At 38.7% G+C, this 18,426-nt stretch overlaps 3 protein-coding genes across 5 annotated transcripts; 1 reads left to right on the forward strand and 2 right to left on the reverse strand.

Moving 5' to 3' along the window:
* Window positions 1–180: 180 nt before the first annotated feature.
* Window positions 181–3,610, forward strand: LOC113742903 (protein REVEILLE 7-like). 2 transcript variants are annotated; one of them, XM_027270919.2, is made up of 6 exons: window positions 181–372; window positions 1,170–1,283; window positions 1,395–1,506; window positions 1,676–1,737; window positions 1,905–2,339; window positions 2,460–3,610. In XM_027270919.2, the coding sequence occupies exons 1-6, from the start codon at window positions 355–357 to the stop codon at window positions 3,147–3,149; spliced, it is 1,431 nt and encodes a 476-aa protein (XP_027126720.2). In that variant the 5' UTR covers window positions 181–354; the 3' UTR covers window positions 3,150–3,610. The 2 variants fall into 2 exon arrangements, with proteins under 2 accessions (XP_027126720.2, XP_027126721.2); XM_027270920.2 differs by lacking the exon at window positions 181–372 and adding an exon at window positions 379–1,076.
* Window positions 3,611–5,024: 1,414 nt separating this feature from the next.
* On the reverse strand, window positions 5,025–13,475 carry LOC113742134 (uncharacterized). The gene is made up of 4 exons (XM_027269857.2): window positions 13,083–13,475; window positions 12,923–12,991; window positions 12,708–12,814; window positions 5,025–5,383 (listed from the first exon to the last, which is right to left on the reverse strand). The coding sequence occupies exons 1-4, from the start codon at window positions 13,330–13,332 to the stop codon at window positions 5,318–5,320; spliced, it is 492 nt and encodes a 163-aa protein (XP_027125658.1). The 5' UTR covers window positions 13,333–13,475; the 3' UTR covers window positions 5,025–5,317.
* Window positions 13,476–13,682: 207 nt separating this feature from the next.
* LOC113740671 (protein BCCIP homolog) lies at window positions 13,683–17,277 on the reverse strand. 2 transcript variants are annotated; one of them, XM_072047442.1, is made up of 9 exons: window positions 17,122–17,277; window positions 16,629–16,779; window positions 16,426–16,517; window positions 15,961–16,185; window positions 15,519–15,725; window positions 15,344–15,409; window positions 15,149–15,238; window positions 15,015–15,071; window positions 13,683–14,103 (listed from the first exon to the last, which is right to left on the reverse strand). In XM_072047442.1, exons 2-9 carry the CDS (start codon window positions 16,774–16,776, stop codon window positions 14,005–14,007), a joined length of 984 nt encoding a protein of 327 aa, XP_071903543.1. In that variant the 5' UTR covers window positions 16,777–16,779; window positions 17,122–17,277; the 3' UTR covers window positions 13,683–14,004. The 2 variants fall into 2 exon arrangements, with proteins under 2 accessions (XP_071903543.1, XP_071903542.1); XM_072047441.1 differs by having other exon boundaries at window positions 16,629–16,952.
* Window positions 17,278–18,426: the final 1,149 nt, after the last annotated feature.

The following is an 18,426-nucleotide window of genomic DNA, read 5'->3' on the forward strand; positions in this document are numbered from 1 at the left end:
CTGCTGACACGTGGTAGTTGTCCCGTTTGATTTCAGCCACAATATCTCTTTCCTAATTCCTACTCTACCTTCTTGAAATTTCCATTTGTTATTTTACTATTTTCCATTAATAGATTTCTTTTGAAAAAAAAAATTAGATTTCCAATTCAAGCATCCTACTTGGCACGTCACAAGCACAACACCCCAGCCCCCCCCCCCCCCTCTTCCTACTCTGTATATTTCTTTCTTTGGTTCATCTTTCATATATTCACCACTCAAATCTCTGCTTTCAAGATCTCTCTGCCTGTTCAGCCTTCATCTTTTACTTGTTTACGGCAACCCATTTTCCATTTTTAGTAGTTCTTGAAGAAGAAAATGGTGGCTGAGGCTCCTGTAAGTTTTGTTTATATGTACAGTGTTTTGAGTGGTATTACTTTTTCTTTTACAAGATTTTGGTTCTGCTGCTTTCCTATTCTTTATTTTAAAAAAAAAAAAAAATTATCCCATGATTTGTGGAGAATATTATGAATTGTTAAAAGGGTTGCGAAGAATGTTTCAATTGAATAGAGATATTGGTTACTAATTGGGATTGGTTGGTCAGTCGCTTTATGGACAATGGTGTGGTTATTTTAGTTTTGAGCTAATTATTTTGGATATTACAGCTAGAAGATATTGCTTTCTTGGAAAAAGTTTGATTCTTGAATTGACTTCTGTAACACTGAATAAAAGTTATCTTGATTAAAAGGCTTGTGAATTGGAATTGAAGGCTAGCTTTTTCATTCTGAGGCTATGAGTTTATAGTGGTTAAGTAGTTCAGCTAGCTTTAGTTTCGGTTTGATTGTGGTACAATTTTTGTGAGAATAGATGGCTATATAATCTAGTTTGAGACCAGGAGATTATGTTAGGAGAGAGGATGCTGTTGTAAACTAAAGAAATTTAGAGCATAGGGGGATGTTGAGGATTTTTCGCTTGTATTCTTGGGCCTTTTGGGAAAGTGGATCGCTTGATGCGGTAGAAACGGGGGAGCTTTTGTTGGGGAAATTGCAAAAGGCTATCACTGGAGGCACTTCATAGCTTACGTGGTCTGTCCAAATTGGGTAAATAAGTGGGGCAGGATGGATCTTTTCTGGATTGATGTATGGTTTGAATTGCATCTCAAAAATCTGAAGTTTTTATGCCCTATTTTGTAGGATCTAATTGAAGGCACTAGCCATGATGTATCTTTGGGTATGCGGGCTCATTTGGAAACTACAGCAGCTCAAACTCAGGCCTTAACTGAAATGGGAAATGGATATGCACCAAAGGTCTTACTCCCTTCTATGATGCTGCTAAACTGTTTACCCTCCTTTGCTCATTTTGGCTCCCAAAATTATTCATTTCTCCATAATTAGATGTTTAGTGCCTATATACAATAGGTGAGGAAGCCATATACCATCAAAAAACAAAGAGAAAAATGGACAGAGGAAGAACACCAGAGGTTTCTTGAAGCTCTAAAGCTGTATGGTCGTGCTTGGCGCCAAATAGAAGGTGAGTATGGAACAGGGTTGTTCAGCTGCATTACAATGTTTTTCCCTTCTTGATTGCTTGTTCTCGATAATCTTTCTTAAAGAGTAGAGGAAACAAGTGAATAGGCTGCCTGAACCTTAAGTGGAAAGTAGTATGTTAAACTTGTCTAAATACTATTCTGGCGATGCAGAACATGTAGGCACAAAAACTGCTATTCAGATTCGTAGCCATGCTCAGAAGTTTTTTGCCAAGGTTGGTGTTGTATTTAAACTGATCCTTTCATAAGTTTTATGCATATTCACACTTCGATAAGCAAGTTGGCTGATCCGTTGCTCTGTGGTTCATATTACTCTAAGGTGATGAGGCAGAGGTGATGCCTTATCTTTCAGATTGCTGACCGAGATTTTCCTTTCTAACAGGTTGCACGTGATTCTAATGAATGTGAGGGTTCCCTTAATCCAATTGAAATCCCTCCTCCTCGGCCCAAGAAGAAACCTGCTCATCCTTACCCTCGTAAAGTGACGGACGTTACTAAAGCAATGCTAGATGATCCACATCAACCTGAACAAGCCCCTCCATTCAAGAGGTCAGGCGAAGAAAGGAACAGTAGGTCACCTACTTCAGTTCTGTCTGCACTTGGATCGGATACAAGTGGATCTCCATTTTCTGAGCCGCAAAGGTCTCACCTTTCGCCAGTGTCGTATACTACTGATGATGCACACTCTGCTATTGTTCAGTTAACTGAAAATGATAATGAATGCATGACATCTGACTCATCTGTTGAGGAAGAGAAAGAATATGGTGATGCAATTCTGTTGGCTGCTTCTGCAACCCAGGATGATGAATCAGCAATGGTACCGCAGCATATCCTATTATTTTCCTATTCCTATATTCTGGTTGTTTAGTCTACTAATGCCTATTTAGTTCTTTATGAGTTTAGCTGTTTCTTATATTCATTTGATTTGTGGTTTCAGGAACTCGATTTGCTGACACTTGGTAGAGCGTGTCCTGCTGAAGATCCTGCTTTTGAACAAGCTCCGGCCACAATTAAGTTGTTTGGAAGAATGGTAGAGATTAAAGAGAATCAAAAGTTGTCTTCATCAGCACCTGAGAATTCTGAACTATCCCCTTCCCACTCCATGAAAGAGAAATTAGACATTAGAAATGGCCGCCATATGATAGGTTCTGCAGAAAATACTATAGATTCACAGGTTAATTTGTCATTGGTTCCGAGCTGCATTACCCCAGTGGCTTGCTTAGTACCACAGTATGCAGTAAGTGAGGATTTTGGACAACTGGGTTCCATTCCCCATATGATACCGATGTGGACTTGGTCTCATGGTCCACTGTTGCCAAATCTTTCTTTGAGCAACCAAACAGCTATAGAGAATTCTGTGAATAATCCATATAAAGGGGCTGTTGAGAATGAAGAACCTCAAAGGGAAGGATCCTTAACTGATTCAAACAGTGGGTTGGTTACTGCAGCCAAGAGCGGGCAGAAAATTTTTGATGCTATTCAGTCTAAAAATTTAGCTAATGTTGAGAGACAGAGGTCTACCAAAGGGTTTGTGCCATACAAAAGGTGTTTGGCAGAGAGAGATGCAACATCATCTCTTGTTGCAGCTGAGGAGCGGGAGGGCCAAAGAGCCCGTATTTGTTCATAGCACCTTCGGTTATATCCTAATTCCCATGAAGCACTTTTTTCAGAATTTCTCAGTTTTATCTGGGCTAAGTCATTTTTATAGAGGGTTCCGATCCTATTGACGAGCTAATTCAGGTGATGTGCAGAGAATTAACAGTTTCATGTATGAGAAGATCTTCAAGATGCTACCAATTGGTGGGATATTCTGTTGAAAATCAGAGTCAGATAAGCTATGCTTTTTCACAGTGATCAGGAAGCGCCGCCAACAAGGGAATGGCTTCCGACAAGTGATTTTTCATTGATCTGTCAGATAATGAATTTGGTAAGTTCATCAAGACGTGTTCATAAGTGTTTCTTTTTCACAATGATGTCTACTGACTTCTGTAATCCTTTTCATTTCTTCTTTCTACATCTAACTGTAACCTGAGGAAAATATTTGTAATTGTGAATCTATCAATAACATTTCTTCCTGGAATTGATACAGCTTCCATGTTGTAAGTAGGGTTGCTTCTTTTCTAAATTTGTTTCCCCTTAAATTCTATTCATCCTCTTGCTGCTCTTGCTATATAAGCTGAAAGATGTTAGCCCTTTCTAGTTTGATAGGCTCTGAAGTGATCTATCATCTATGAGAAAAGTTGTGATGGAAGTAAGAGCCCGTGCCTGCCTGCTTGACTACCCAACTGTTGCAACGTACAATATGACAGCTTTTATAGTGGAAAAGCTTGTAATTGTTACAAGGGAAACCAGTGGCTGGCTGGTTTGCAGCGGACAAGGGGCACGAACGGTTGTTGGTCGTCTAGAATATAAGGTTTAACAAACATCGTGCAGCTTTGACTTGATTAATATGTACAGGACCACATGAACAATAATAGTTGAAGATAATAATAATGTCTCTCCAGTTGTCGTTCCTTCTCCTCTCTAGGTTGGGTTTGGGTGGATGCTATTGTGCATCGTCTAGGTAAGGTTGAAGGCCAAGATTGTCAGCAACTAGTGAAATTATTTGGTTTGATAAAAGGAGGAAACTTTGACGGTACAATTAGGCAGCATGAAAGGTATTTAAGTGGACCGATTGCTGTGAATATCCGCAGACATAATTAGGGTCGTCTTCCCAAATCAGGAAAAATGGAGAATATCAGCAGATTGAAAAACTTATTTGCAGTTGGACCATTTTCATTGAAAAGCCATTCAGAAGAAATGAATGATGAAGTTCAGACATTCTCAGTAATATTTTGAACAACCCTTATAGAGCTTGATTTTGAAGGGGATTCTAAGTAATATTTTGCTTCATCAAATTATTTGCCTTTTTCATATTGTAATATAGAAAAGTAATTATAACATGTCCCATTCACTTTGGAGATAATAATTTATTAAAAAAAGGTCTGACTCAAGGATATCCCCGTGCATTGCACGGATTTGTTTGGATGGAGATTATTTGTCAAATTTTATTTCCTTACACGATCAACATATTTTCCAATCACTTTCTTATCTTGTATATATCATATAAAAAAAAAAATGTTACAGTATTTTTTTTTTCAAAAAATTATCCTAAATAATCCGCTGTCCAAATACATTGTTGCATTAAAATCTTTATCCTACCTTGTCTGATTCAAAGTATATGTGACCAGAATTAGCTCAAACCATAAGTGACTGATGATGAAGTTCAGATTTTCTAGCAAGTGAAGGCTGAAGATTGACATTTTTTTTTTTTTTTTTGCAACGGTAATATTTTTATAACCTATTTTAGGGGAGGGAGAGTCAATGAGTAGAAACTCCACAAGAGAAACCCACTGAAAGTCGTCATGTATAGTAATAAATTGGTGGAAGGTAAGGGTTGACTATCAAGACTTGAGTGCTTAATGGTGACCACAAAGGGCTGCTGGCCTGATGAATGACTGAGTAGTTGAAACTCTATTGCATTAAAAGCCTGATCCTACCTTGTCAGATACAGAGTACATGTGACCAGCATCGGCTCAAACAAGAGGTGTCTATGTTTACAAGTACTTCCTGGTTGGCATACACATAAAGCCATAACTTGCCCACTGTGAGGTATATTACATTAGCCGAAAAAGAGGACCATATTTTCAAGTCTCAACTGTCAACTTGATTGTCCTCAAACTAAGGAGGATGTCAAACAGGACCGGGTGGAACTAATGGAAATAACGGTTGAAAACATCATGACGGATGAGAACTTCACCTCTCTCGGAGATTCCGTTGTAGTGCCAGCAGATGCAATCCAAGGAGTAAGCAGACATAATCCTGCAGGGAAGGCGATGGGATTTAAAGGCAGGAAGCAGGTTAAGGTAGCCAGGAAAGATGGCAAAGGACAACAAAGTCAGCTGGGTAGAATACCGCTATCAGATGTGGACATGAACATTGAAGCTACTTCTGTGGCTGCAAAAAGGAAACCTTCAGAGGAGGAGGAAGAAATCAACCTTATGCAAATTGATGAGGGCTTGGCGAAGAGGTGTAAGCGGAAGCAAGGTTGCGATGAGTTGCCAATTTCTGAGGTCATGGAGGCCAGCCTTAAGTGGTCTCCCAAGATCACATGATAGTTGCGGCGTGGAATTGTCGAGGGGCAGGGAGCTCCTTGACTATTCCCTGTCTTAAGGAGGTAATCCACCTTCACTCCCCTAATATTATTTTTTTATGCGAAACTAAAAACCAAAAAAAATTTTTAAATGGCTTTAAAAGGAAAATAGGATTTGAGGAAATGGCTTTAGTGGATCCTGTAGGTAAAGCTGGTGGTCTTGCTGTTTTTTGGAAAAAGGCTACCAATGTTTTGGATGTTTTATCTACCCCCTTTACTTTGGAACTTATGTTGAATATTGATAATGATGCTGGGACCTGGTGGTGCATTTTTGTTTATGCTAGCACTGATGATAATATGAGGAAGAACCAATGGGATTTTTTGACTAATAGGAGCAAAATCTGGGGTAAAAACAAAGTTTTAATTGGGGATTTTAATGACATTATTTCCAACGATGAAAAATGGGGGGGCAGAGTGAGGCCTAATTGGACGTTCTCTGACTTCAAAGGCTTCATTAACAACAATGAGCTCCTGGATATTGGTTTTGAGGGCCTCCCTTGGACTTGGAGTAACCTGTGGGAGGGGGATGGAGAAATTAAACAGAGATTGGATAGAGCTCTTGCAAGCGAAGAGTGGTGTGAAGTGTTCAAAGATGCAAGAGTGACCCATTTTGAAGTGGAAGCATCTGATCACAACATCCTCCTCCTGGAGACAGAGCCTAGAATCAGAAAACCAAAAAGAAGATTTCACTTTGACTCCAGATGGTTGCAATACAGGGAAGTGGAGGGCATAATCCAAGAGGCGTGGGGTAAAAACCAAGTGGGGTCTAGAGGAGTGAGAATCAGCAGGAAGATCAAACAGTGCAGAATGAATCTTTCAGCCTGGAGTAGAACGCTGAAGCTAAATAGCAAAAAAGAAATCAAAAGAATCAAAGAGGAGATTCATGCTACAAGGTCCAGGAACGGTAACAATGCTAAAGAGGCCATTAAAATGCTTAGGAAGCAGCTTTCTGAAGCTTATAAACAAGAGGAACTTTATTGGAACCAGAGGGCTAGAATCAATTGGCTTCAAAAAGGGGATAAGAACACAGCTTATTTTCATGCTGTGGTGAATGGCCGAAGGAAGCGGAATAGAATTACCAGGCTTGAGAAGGAGCAAGGGGGTTGGTGCACAACCGAGGAGGAGTTTGGAGAGGAGATTACTCAATTCTATAATCAGCTTTTCACATCTTCGAAGCCATCAGACTTTGATGAGATATTAAATGGTATTCCGAGGACTATCACTGAGCAGATGAATTTGCAACTTACCAGACCTGTTACTGAGAAGGAAATCAGAATTGCTGTGTTCTCCATGCACCCAAACAAATCCCCAGGGCCTGATGGTATGTCCCCTGTGTTTTTTCAAAAATTTTGGAACATTATCAAAGTTGATATTATTGATACTATCCAAGGATTTTTTCATTCTGGCTTCCTCTCCAAAGCTATCAATGAGACACTGGTCACTCTTATTCCTAAAATAGACAACCCCCTCAATCTTGCTCACTTTAGGCCTATCAGTCTGTGTAATGTTTTTTACAAAATAATTTCCAAGATTTTGGTGAACAGACTCAAACCTCTTCTTAACTCTTGCATTAGTTACTCTCAGGCAGCCTTTGTTCCTAATAGGCAAATACTTGACAATGTCATGGTTGCTCACGAATATATGCACTGGCTGAAATAAAAAAGGAAGGGGAAGGAAGGGTACATGGCCATTAAGCTTGACCTTTCCAAAGCCTATGATAGAGTCGAGTGGAATTTCCTTTATGCCATTTTCTGTAAAATGGGATTTGCCCCTCTGTGGATTAGATGGATGCATAGCTGTCTTTCCTCTGTGTCCTATTCTTTCAATATTAATGGTGTGAAGCGAGGGTATGTTAATCCTTCTAGAGGAATTAGACAGGGAGATCCCCTTTCCCCGTACCTATTTCTGTTCTGTGCTGAAGGGCTTTCTAATCTCCTAAACAATGCTGTCAGTAACAAACAAATTTCAGGTGTCAAAATTGCCAGACAAGGTCCCAATATATCCCATTTGTTTTTTGCTGACGACTCTCTCATTTTTTGTAAAGCTAATGGTGATGAAGCAGGGCACATAAAAGAGATACTGGAATGCTATGGAAAAGCCTCAGGACAACAAGTCAACATCAACAAATCAGCAGTCATCTTCAGTAAAAACACAGGCAGCAGGGAGAAGGAGGAGGTGCTACAGAAATTAGGAGGAATCCAACAAGTTACACAAGGAAAGTACTTGGGCCTACCCCTAGTGGTTGGAAGATCGAAAAACAGCGTGTTCAGATTCATTAAAGAAAATTTGATGTCTAGGTTGCAGAACTGGAAGGGGAAATTGCTGAGTAATGCAGGGAAAGAGGTGCTACTCAAGTCAGTTGCCACTGCTCTTCCATCCTATGCCATGTCCGTGTTCAGATTATCAAAGAGCCTGTGCAAAGAGCTAAGTGGTTTAATGGCCAGATTTTGGTGGGGAAATGATCAAGGGGAAACAAGAATGCATTGGAAGAAATGGGAGGATATTGCTGATAGGAAAGAAAATGGTGGTCTTGGATTTAGGGATCTGCTCTGTTTCAATGAAGCTTTGCTTGCCAAACAAGTTTGGCGACTTATTACCTGTCCCAACTTGTTAGTAAGTAAAGTCATGAAAAACAGATATTTCCCTAATTCCAATATCTTTCAATCCAAAGTAAAAGCTGGAGCTTCATGGATTTGGCAAAGTTTGCATAGCTCTATTAAGTTGCTTGAAAGTGGAATCTGGAAGCAAGTTGGGGATGGATCAACAGTGGAAATATGGGAAGACAGATGGTTAGATATTTCAAAAAATGGAAGAATCTCCTCCCCAAAACCAAATGGCTACCAACTAACCAAAGTTAGCAGTTTGATCAAGGGGAGGAAATGGAACAATGACATCATTCAAGGACTGTTTTCAAAGGAAGAGGCAGAGGCGATTATGGCTATTCCCCTTAGCGTATTCCAAAAGAAGGACAGATTCAAATGGAGATTTACAGATAATGGTTGCTATTCTTCTAAATCTGGGTATGCTAAGGCCAAAGAGAGATTCAAAGAGAGCAGTGAGAAAAATAAGGCGAAGGTAAACTCCAGTACAAACAAGGAAAGATCCAAGGTCTGGAATCAACTTTGGGGTCTGAATATCAAACATAAAATTAAACATTTCTTGTGGAAATGTCTTCATTGTATCCTCCCAACCAATGAGGAAATTTTTAGAAGGACAGGCAAGGGTGATCCGTTATGCAAATGCTGCGGGGAAGAACCAGAAACGACTGAACATGCACTTTTTCACTGCAAATCTAGAGTGCTGGCTTGGGCAACATTTCCTGTCTCCTGGGACGGCATCGAAGAACATAACTGGAACTTTTGGAAATGGTGGGAACATATGCAGGGTGCCAGAGCAAGAGAGGATGGGATTAAACACATTGAAATTACAGCAAATTTCCTCTGGCAAATTTGGAAGGCAAGAAACGGGTGGAACTTTAACCAGGATCTAAAAGGAAGTGACCTGATATCCAAAAAAGCAATGGAAGAATGGATAGAGTTTGATGAAGCAGGAAGGAATTCAGAGGTGACCAATGGTACGGGCCCCCAACCAGAGGACAGACAGAGCATGTTAGCTGGTCTAATGGAACAACATGTTTCCATTATGTATACGGATGCAGGAATGAATCAAACCAGAATGAAAGCAGGAATTGGAATCATTGCTAAAACTATCAATGGCAGGATTCTGACGACTTGGTCTATCCCGCAGCCAGGAGGTAGAGATGCAGCTGAATTGGAGGCTATCGCTATTAGAACAGCTCTGAGCAAGGCTATTGAGGAAGATATGACATCCTTATTGATCCTCTCGGACTGCAAAGCAGTGGTGGATAGGATCAATTTAGGAGGCCATGGTCTAACCTCTCTGGACATGCTCATTGAAGACATAAAGCAGTTGAGTCTTTCATTCTGGAAATGCTCCTTCTTTCACATAAGGAGAGAATTGAACCTGTGTAGCCATAGGCTAGCTAAGTTTGCTGTTAACTTGGTACATGAAACTAGGTGGAAGCAATCCTTCCCTGTGTGGCTTAACAAAGAAGCCCACAATGATTTCCTGGCAGTTGCCAGCCTTTTGTAAATCTGCTATGCAGACTAATCATTGAATTATATAATACAGCTGAAGTTTGACAAAAAAAAAAAAAAAAAAAAAAAAAACTGTCAACTTGATTAACTCGTGGATAGACTATACTACTATGAAAATTAAGCATTGCCTAACACCGAAGTTCAGCATTTAACATAGACATTCAGCCATAAAAACAGGAAGGGTAGTGGTAGGCTTTGGCATTTCCTGACATCTCAAGCAACGTTATTTGCCTCCATGAAACACTAGAGAGGAGTTAAAATAGAAAATAGTTCTGAAATCAGAGGATTGAGTCGCACACAAATGGCAAATTTCTCCTGAAGTGTGCTTCCTTTGATTTGCAGGTTCACCTACTGCCAAGTTGCTATTTAGTTGCTTAAAGTCACAATTTAGAAGTATTGCTTCCAAATGCTAATATGCAGCAAGCAGGAGGTATGTCCATTTCAAAGGAAAAGAGTGAAGAAAGCTATGTCCTTGGTCTTTACCAGAAACGTTACTTGCTACAGTAACCAATGGTTCACTGATTCTCTAGATGATCTCGTAAAAATATTTAAATTCGCTACATCCGCTTTGCTGTAATTGAATTCTATCAAGGGAAACTGTTAAACTGACTGGTACAGCATGTATAAACATCAAAATTACTCGATTAGGGAGACAGAGAAGAACGAGAATAGATGCTGATCTAGTGTATGATCACATATAAAACCTGCCTGGACTCCAGCAAATTCTAGTGTTTATTTCGACTTTGTAAATGATTGTCTGGAGAGACATTTGATGATTCCCTTTTGCTCTTCTACCCACATACAACCAATTCACCATGTGGAACGTGGTAAAATGACATTCAGATTGCTAAGAGTAGACATGGCCAGGAATCGCAGCTTACATCTCAAATAGCTGGCTTAGATATCATTCACATCTTCCATTATTTGGGGATTCTTAAACGATGTTGCTAGTTGAATTTGACTGCAGGTGGTAGTTGTAAACACACAGGTTCAGCCAGTCATCGAGACGTTTCTTCAAAAAGATTCAGGGCTTTGGGGCCTAATCCAGTGTGATTATATATCTTACCCATCAAGTCAATTTTGGCTTTTGCTTGAGGCTTTGGCGAAGCTCTGATTTACTTTTAGCAAATTCAACAAATATTACCCTGCCATCCAGGAACTGAGAAGGTGTTTGTAAGTAAACTTCGCGTCAGGAAAAACTTTCACTCCCACTAGGCAACTTTCATATCAAAGGATGTCAACAGTGTATCAAAGAGCTCTAGATCATAAATTCTAGAAAGAGTACACAAGATTCGATAACCAAACAGGTGGAAGACATCATGTAGAATATGCTGGGAGTGCATTGATATCATGTATTGAAGTCTACTCGGAGCCCAAGTCATATTCAAGCATCATATGTCTGTAGAGTTGCAAATTTAGTGGATGCCATTTGTGTTAGTCACAAAAGATTTGCATTCTTTATGCATCAGCAGACCCCAGATGCCAAAAATTTCACATAGACATGCCTATTAAATGCTCCAAATTTTCTTCCCAACAAGATAGACCATGATAGAGAAAGATCAGATAATTCTACCGCGAGAAGACAGCTCAAAGCTGAAACCTTTCAATATTACAGCATTTGAAACAGCCGTCTTTAAGCACAGAATAGCATGAAACTCAAAAGGCTGCCTGTACTCTGCCTCTCCAACACTTGGACAGCAAAACAATGGATCACAAGTGTATTCAAATCTGACTCCATTCCAGTGTGTACAGAATTTGGAAACTCTAGTCACATTTGCTTTAAAAAAAAAAAAAAAGAACAAGCAAGATTGAGAATGGCAAAACTTTTAAATCATTTCCTCAAAAAAAAAAAAAAAACTTTTAACCATTAACATGCGGAGAAAACTTTGTTATAACAGCACAAGGTACCAGTGTCATATTATTTTGACATATCTATATTAAGTTTTTGTCCAGACAATTTCCTCAATGACTATCCAAATATTAATATTTTTATCGCAAATGAAAAGAGAAAGATTGTTGGTTTCATTCCTATTCCTAATCCTAATATTTTTCTTTTCCGGTCTTCTCCTCCTTCTGCTGCTAATCTTATTCCTCTTTATCCAAAACTCCCTGCGCTCCTCCCTATCCTTCTTCTCTTCTCCTTCTTCATCAATTATATATGCACATACAAGAAGGGAAAAAATAAAGTAGAAGAGCAAACACAAATGCAGATCATGTGCTGTGCCTCCTTCAGCATCTTTCACTCCCAATAATTCCCTCTGTACCACCACCGTCAATATCAAACTACCACGGCAGATGTGCCTACTTTCATCAGCTGTGTCAGCCTAATCCCGACACCTTGAAATTTGAAAATAACAATGATAAAGATGTTCGAGTAGATTGCAGGCAGAGTGATATTGGTTGGTGGATGCTGAGGAGAGGGAAGAGCGGAGAAAATTAGGGAATTAAGAAAATCTGTCGCAGAGGAAGAAGAAGATTCAAGAAGTCGATTTCTAAGAGGCATCGATTAAAGTCAACCTTACAAAATCGGTTTCCTCAGTTCATTAACACCAATAAAACCAACAATATGTCAATTGGTTCCAGTAAACATATTAACATTTGGGTGTATAACCCAGAGCTTTGCAGTTGCCAAATTTCAGGTCAAGCTGAAGTAACTTATGAGTCTTGAGTCTATGACGACCCAAGACCTAATGCCAACATTCCTATATTGAACTACTAATGAAATGTTCTAGCATACCTCTGAAACCTAATAGTTCAAAAACCAGAAGTAGACCAGAAACTGAAAGATAAATTACATACACCAAATACACAAACCAGACAAATATTTCATCCAAGTCAACAATACAAATACACTTGATGAACAAATTTAGAGTACCTTGCCATGCATCCCCTCAATGGCTTTCTGAGATTCCTCCTGCGTAGCATAGCGAATGAATGCAAAACCTCTCGGTCGATTAGCGATTTTATCCATTACCAAGTTCACTGCACAAAAAAAAAAAGAAAAAAGCTAATTACTAGTCGTATATACCAAGAAAACAGAAAAGAAAAAGACTATTTATTGGGATTTGAGAATTCTGCAGCCCTTCTCACCTTCTAAGAGCTCGCCAAAAGCTTTGAAGGCATTTGTCAAGCTCTCCTCTGTGGTACGAAACGACAGCCCTGTAACAAAATATACATCATAAAACCAACAGTAATAATCCTGTTTGGGACATTTCAGCGGGAAAGATGAGAGTGAGGAGAGAGCGCAAACCGCTGACAAAGAGCCTGGTGGAGGGATTGAAATGGGTTTTGGACAACGGCAGCGGCGCAGGAGGGAGACACGATACTGTCGTGAAATGACATATCCGGGTTCGAGAGAATCGCTGTGCTGGGAGTCTTGTTCTATCGGTAGTTGTCAGTCGAGTAGGTTGAATTCGTCTTTTCGTTTCAGAAAAAGAAATGCTACTACAAGCGGCTACGGGCACTCTGGTGATGGTTGATGTTGCTGCTGCTGCTGCCATAATCGATAGGAGACGACGCCGGCGCAATTGAACCTGGCAAAGTTGGGAATTGGGACCTGGCTGAAGTGGGGTGGAAGACGAGAGCCTTAGGTCTTTTATGTCCTTCGTGTCTGCCTCGACAATTGGGTTCCCAGAACCCCCCCCCCCCCCCCCCCCCCCAAACACACCACAAACTACCAAAAAAAACCACCCCAGTAAATGGCAAATGAACTACTTTTTTCTTTGGTTTATTTAACTTATTTAGCTTTAGATTTATGAAATCAACTTTGCAGAATGAACGATTTCCAAAATCGTAAAACTCAAAAGAAAACAAAAAATGAAAAGGTGATAACTATTTAGTACTCCATTACTTCGAAGGGAAAAGGGGAAGAAAACCTTAAATAGACGTGAAACAAAATTTGAGGCACTCAAGCCAATTTACAACATGATCAGGTGTGACGCATTTTTCAAAACAATCGCATCCAGTATGACATCTACAAGTATCAAGCAATACAAAAAATTCTGCCACACGGACCATACAGGTTACAACTCTTTCCTGAATGTAGTCTCCAATACCATCTTGGCCTGTTTCTGCAGAATAGTTGAAATGAAAGAAACAGCCACTTCTCACTTCCATAAGCAGTCCAGGGAGGTGAGAACAGCAGGCCCTGTGCAAGTCTTGGAACCTTGATGTCATGATTCGTCAATCAAAGAATGCAACTGCTTCCGGAATATGCCAACTTTACTTGCATCAACAGCCATGACTAAACCCATAGGGCGGTAATCTTTTAGCTGCAACAATGAGAAAATACAGGATAACTGTTAGGAGAAGAGTGGAATACATAACACAACTAGAAGTAATTGCTATATCACTCAATCGTACAAGACTGAACTATTACAAATGTCAAAAAAATTAAACAAAAATGAAAAAACGAGCAGAATTATTTGTATTCTTTGGGCATTGGAAACATTAAGCAAAATTTAAGTCATGTTCAAAGTAATTATTTCACACACTCAGAAATGATCACTTCCTTTCCTCAAGAGATCAAAGAAGAACAGCCAAAAGCATGCTCTCTACCTCCATCCAACACTGCAACTTGTGCACCAAAAGGAGGAGAACAGTAAACCAATGCTTACTTGAAATCACACAAACTCTAGAGCTAGCAGACATTCTCCAAACAACTAGTTCCTCTATCCAACGATTATTAGCCTCATGTCCCTTTGGTGCTGTCCCAAGATTGTTCGCAAGACAAACAGAAGAATTTGATTAACATTATCAATAAATTACCAACTGTTAAAAGAGTTTGGATTGCTCAACTTTTTCCCACCAGAAAAGAAGTATTACTATTATGTCCTGAGTAAAAGAGTACAAAAAGAGGTCAAGAGAACATCTTTTAAGCTCAACCATACTTAATCTGCAAATCACCCACCTTAAAACAACCCAATCGACTTATCATTGCAACAGTTACCATGAGAATTGTTCAATGTTCATAAATTTGTCTAATCATTTGAAATAAGATGCTGCTCGCACATCCTTAAATAGCCAAATTAGAAAGTAGGCCAAAACATGGAAGCAAACTGAATAAGACCTGAATGTGCAACTAGAAATTATACACAATAGTGTAAACAACACACCGTGAAGGAGTCAATAAGCAAAAAATCAATGACATGAATCATTAAACTCAGCCAGCAGGATTACTAACCTCATTAGCTGTCACCTGCTGAGTGTGTAACGGGAAACTGAAGGACCAGGAGCTCAGCTGAATATTAATTTGGAGAAAAAGTCAGGTGCCATGTTCGAAGCACAGAATGAGCGAAGATAGAAAACCATTGGTACCTGATCAAAAAGTTCATCTTCTGGCTTGCTATATATTATATCTTCTTCCCTATCTCCACTCTTCCCCATTTTCTTGTTTGCATTCTTATGCTACAGTCGCCGATCCAGATACAAAGTCAGAAAAAGAGAACTCAGAATCTTCTAGACAACCAAAACAAAGTGAGAGCTGGAGTGTGAAATGTTAAAGAAGCATACCTTGTAGATTTTGCTGATCATTAGGTAAGACTTAAAACAAAAGGATTTTTGGAGCTCCTCTGTTGGCTTCAGAAAGCAGAAAAACACAAAGCTCAAGCCACTGAAATAACATTTTGTAGCAATTTACCAGAATATCCAACCAAGCTCATCCATTTACACAGATTTCTTATCTAACCTCATCTTCTGTTGCCCATGAGACTTCATCAAATAAAGCATCATAAAGGGGAGGCAAAAGCTGAGGAGGAAGATTAACTACACGTTGGGATACCAATAGTCCGACATCTTGTGCCTTCTCTCCCAAAAGAGACCTCAAATTAGAGACCGAATCCTCTTTGCATGACTTAAGCAAAAATTCCTTCAGCTCGATCATACATTTATGATCCTGCAATGACCAGAGCATTATTACTTAAACTCTTGGACAATGCAGTTTCAATATACATGACCTCCAATATTGAGGTTATTCTGATTAGTCCTATAATTTAGAAGTAAAATTTGAGACTAGAGAAGAAAACTGAGGAACCTTGACTTTTGACATTAAAAAATGTAACACAATATCTATACAAAAATGATCTGCCACAGTATTTGGGCTACAAACTGCATAGACAACTTTAACTTGCCTTGTATCTTCCCATATTAAGAGCAGTAACAAAAGCATAAACTCCTTCATCTTCATCATCCTCTATCTTGACAACTGTCCCGACGGTAGTTTGTCCCAATATCAAATCTACAAAGCCACTTAAATCCCATAGCTTATCATCCATGTAGGTTTGAAGGAGGACTTTCACTCCATTGAAATCATCAGGTTTTGGATCAAAGAATGAAAAATCTGCCTGGACAACTCCCTTCAGAGAAGAATTACAATGTTAAAAGGACGTCAACTCACTTGAGTGCAGTTTATAAGTCAGAACTTGAATGCAGTTTATTCATCGGACATAAAATATCCCAAAGGATATATTACTCGTAATTGATGATCACACAACACATAGTTAGGTTTATAGTTAAAATGGATTAGAAATTGTTTTACAACTTTATAGATGCATCTGATAATAATGAAACTGGTTTTTTAAAGACGAATTGCTTACATCAAACTCTCCATCATCCGAAGAATCTGAGGTTTCGCCATGATTCTGAAATGTACCATCCTTTACCACCCCATTAGCTGAAATTTCCACGTCTGAATTCATGTTTGATATCGTTTAGGACAAAATTCCAAGCTACATAACCAGAAAACTATAGTACTACTGACACTAAATTCTACTAGGACAAGTAGAAAATTTCGAACAACCTGAAGTGCTGGGAGCAGACATGTCTTTAATAACAGAGTCCAAAATTTGGTGCTTCATCTTTTTGGTAGGGTAAAGAAAAGCCATTGAGCGACCAAATGGAGAAAAACTCACGGGTCGTTGCCGGCGCCTCCTGGGTTTTCGTGGCATTTTCTGCAAAATCAACGCAACTTTTAAGCTCATTTTGGCTTTTGCAGATTCTGTGACAGGGGAAAAAAACAAAAACAAAAACAAAATTCTCTCCTTTCACCCTCCCAGTTCTTTACTTGGCCCAGCAGTGAATCCAACCACGAACGTTACCGAAATTGAGGAGGAATGAAAGATTACTGCAGCTAACATAATTATTAAAAGAAACCATTTGGCCATATAAAAAGCGAAAAACAAAGTTTCAAAATGCAAATGCGAAGAAAAAATTGAGCAGAAGAGGTTTTCAACCATCTAATGATGATCAAAGTAAGAGATAATTTATAATTAAATCAGTAATTAAGTAGGTACCTTGATAATTTCAGCTCGTCTACGCGGCGGCGATTGGTGGTGGTGCCCGGTGGTGTAGCGGAGGTGGAGGTTAATGGGTTTAGGGTTTAACGGCAAGCCAGAAACCTCTGTGGTTAGGACTTAGCCTTGGGACTCCGTTTTAAAATGTTGTATAATTTAGCTTTTAAAGACTTGATTAAAGAAAAAAGACATAATTTCAAAAGTTTCTAACAGTTTCACTGCCGTCCCCGAGGTTTTAAGAATTTCACTATCCTCACTTACAACTAATTTTTTTAACAAATCAGCCCAATTCAAAAAAGAAAAATCAACAACAAATTCACTCCGCCTTTTGTTTGTCGCACTCTGATTATCATTTATATTATATGATTTTCATTTATTAAATTATATGATAAAAAAAATTATGGGTGCCTGATTAATAAAAAGTGAACTACGATTACATTTTCCTTTGTTCAATTGGTGCCAAAACGTAATTCAATTGATAAAACATTAATTAGATGATCATAAAATCCATAGATGGCTTTTAAGCCTTTTCATTTGAACAAACTGAAACCAAGCCCTCATACACGATTTAGATTCTTTTCCAACGAGTGCTAATTACGTTATGGAAGTTGAATTTAATACCACAGGGAAATACAATGTTGTAAAACTCAAACTGGACAGCGAATTGGCTAAACTATTGGGTCAGAGGTCAACTGATCAGATTGGTCGGACCATTCTCAAAAACCCACTGACATCAGCATGATATTATAATTATTTTATATTTTTATAAGTTTCAAAAATATTGAAATTAAATTTTTGGTAATATTTGGTCAATCATGAAAAATGTTCCAAAAATATTAGCTTTCAATCAAATATACACCTAATAATTATGTATAAAAATGTAAATTCTTGGTTAAAATATGTCCATTCTCCAAAACTACTTAAAAAACTAAATTAAAACAAATTAATGCAAGTTGAAATCATTGATGCTAAATTAATGAGATCATAAGGATAAAAACATCTTAATTTAGAGATCATTTAGGAAAGCAAGTGATTTTGATATTTACACTAAATGGGTGACATTTTCTTATTTTTATTAATAAATGAAAGTGTTACAATTTAAGTAACTCAAATTATGTTTTGGGAAAACAAGAAAGAAAAGTTTGAGAATTGGATCAACCAGTAAAATTGGGTCACTGGTGTAGCCGATTTTTAATGATTTTGACTGATTTTTTACCAAAGCGATTTTATACTACAAACCAATTTGAAAAGAAGGTCAGTTCATGGTCATGCCAATCCGATCCGGGTCTAATAACACTGGGGAAA

This window comes from Coffea arabica, chromosome 4e (assembly GCF_036785885.1).
Source record: "Coffea arabica cultivar ET-39 chromosome 4e, Coffea Arabica ET-39 HiFi, whole genome shotgun sequence".
Classification (NCBI taxonomy): Eukaryota; Viridiplantae; Streptophyta; class Magnoliopsida; order Gentianales; family Rubiaceae; genus Coffea; species Coffea arabica.

What these genes read in the sequence shown, in the direction of transcription:
- LOC113742134 (XM_027269857.2), bottom strand. Translation starts at nt 13,332, where the DNA reads ATGGCAGCAGCAGCAGCAACATCAACCATCACCAGAGTGCCCGTAGCC. An exon ending in TTTTGGCGAGCTCTTAGAAG is followed by an intron (nt 12,815 to 12,922) that starts GTGAGAAGGGCT and finishes TTTTTTGTGCAG; the next exon opens with TGAACTTGGTAATGGATAAA. An exon ending in TTGAGGGGATGCATGGCAAG is followed by an intron (nt 5,384 to 12,707) that starts GTACTCTAAATT and finishes CCTTCCCTGCAG; the next exon opens with GATTATGTCTGCTTACTCCT.
- LOC113740671 (XM_072047441.1), bottom strand. Translation starts at nt 16,809, where the DNA reads ATGAGCTTAAAAGTTGCGTTGATTTTGCAGAAAATGCCACGAAAACCC. An exon ending in TTAATATGGGAAGATACAAG is followed by an intron (nt 15,726 to 15,960) that starts GCAAGTTAAAGT and finishes TGGTCATTGCAG; the next exon opens with GATCATAAATGTATGATCGA. An exon ending in TGATCAGCAAAATCTACAAG is followed by an intron (nt 15,239 to 15,343) that starts GTATGCTTCTTT and finishes CGGCGACTGTAG; the next exon opens with CATAAGAATGCAAACAAGAA.
- LOC113742903 (XM_027270919.2), top strand. An exon ending in TGCTTGGCGCCAAATAGAAG is followed by an intron (nt 1,507 to 1,675) that starts GTGAGTATGGAA and finishes CTGGCGATGCAG; the next exon opens with AACATGTAGGCACAAAAACT. An exon ending in AGGATGATGAATCAGCAATG is followed by an intron (nt 2,340 to 2,459) that starts GTACCGCAGCAT and finishes TTGTGGTTTCAG; the next exon opens with GAACTCGATTTGCTGACACT.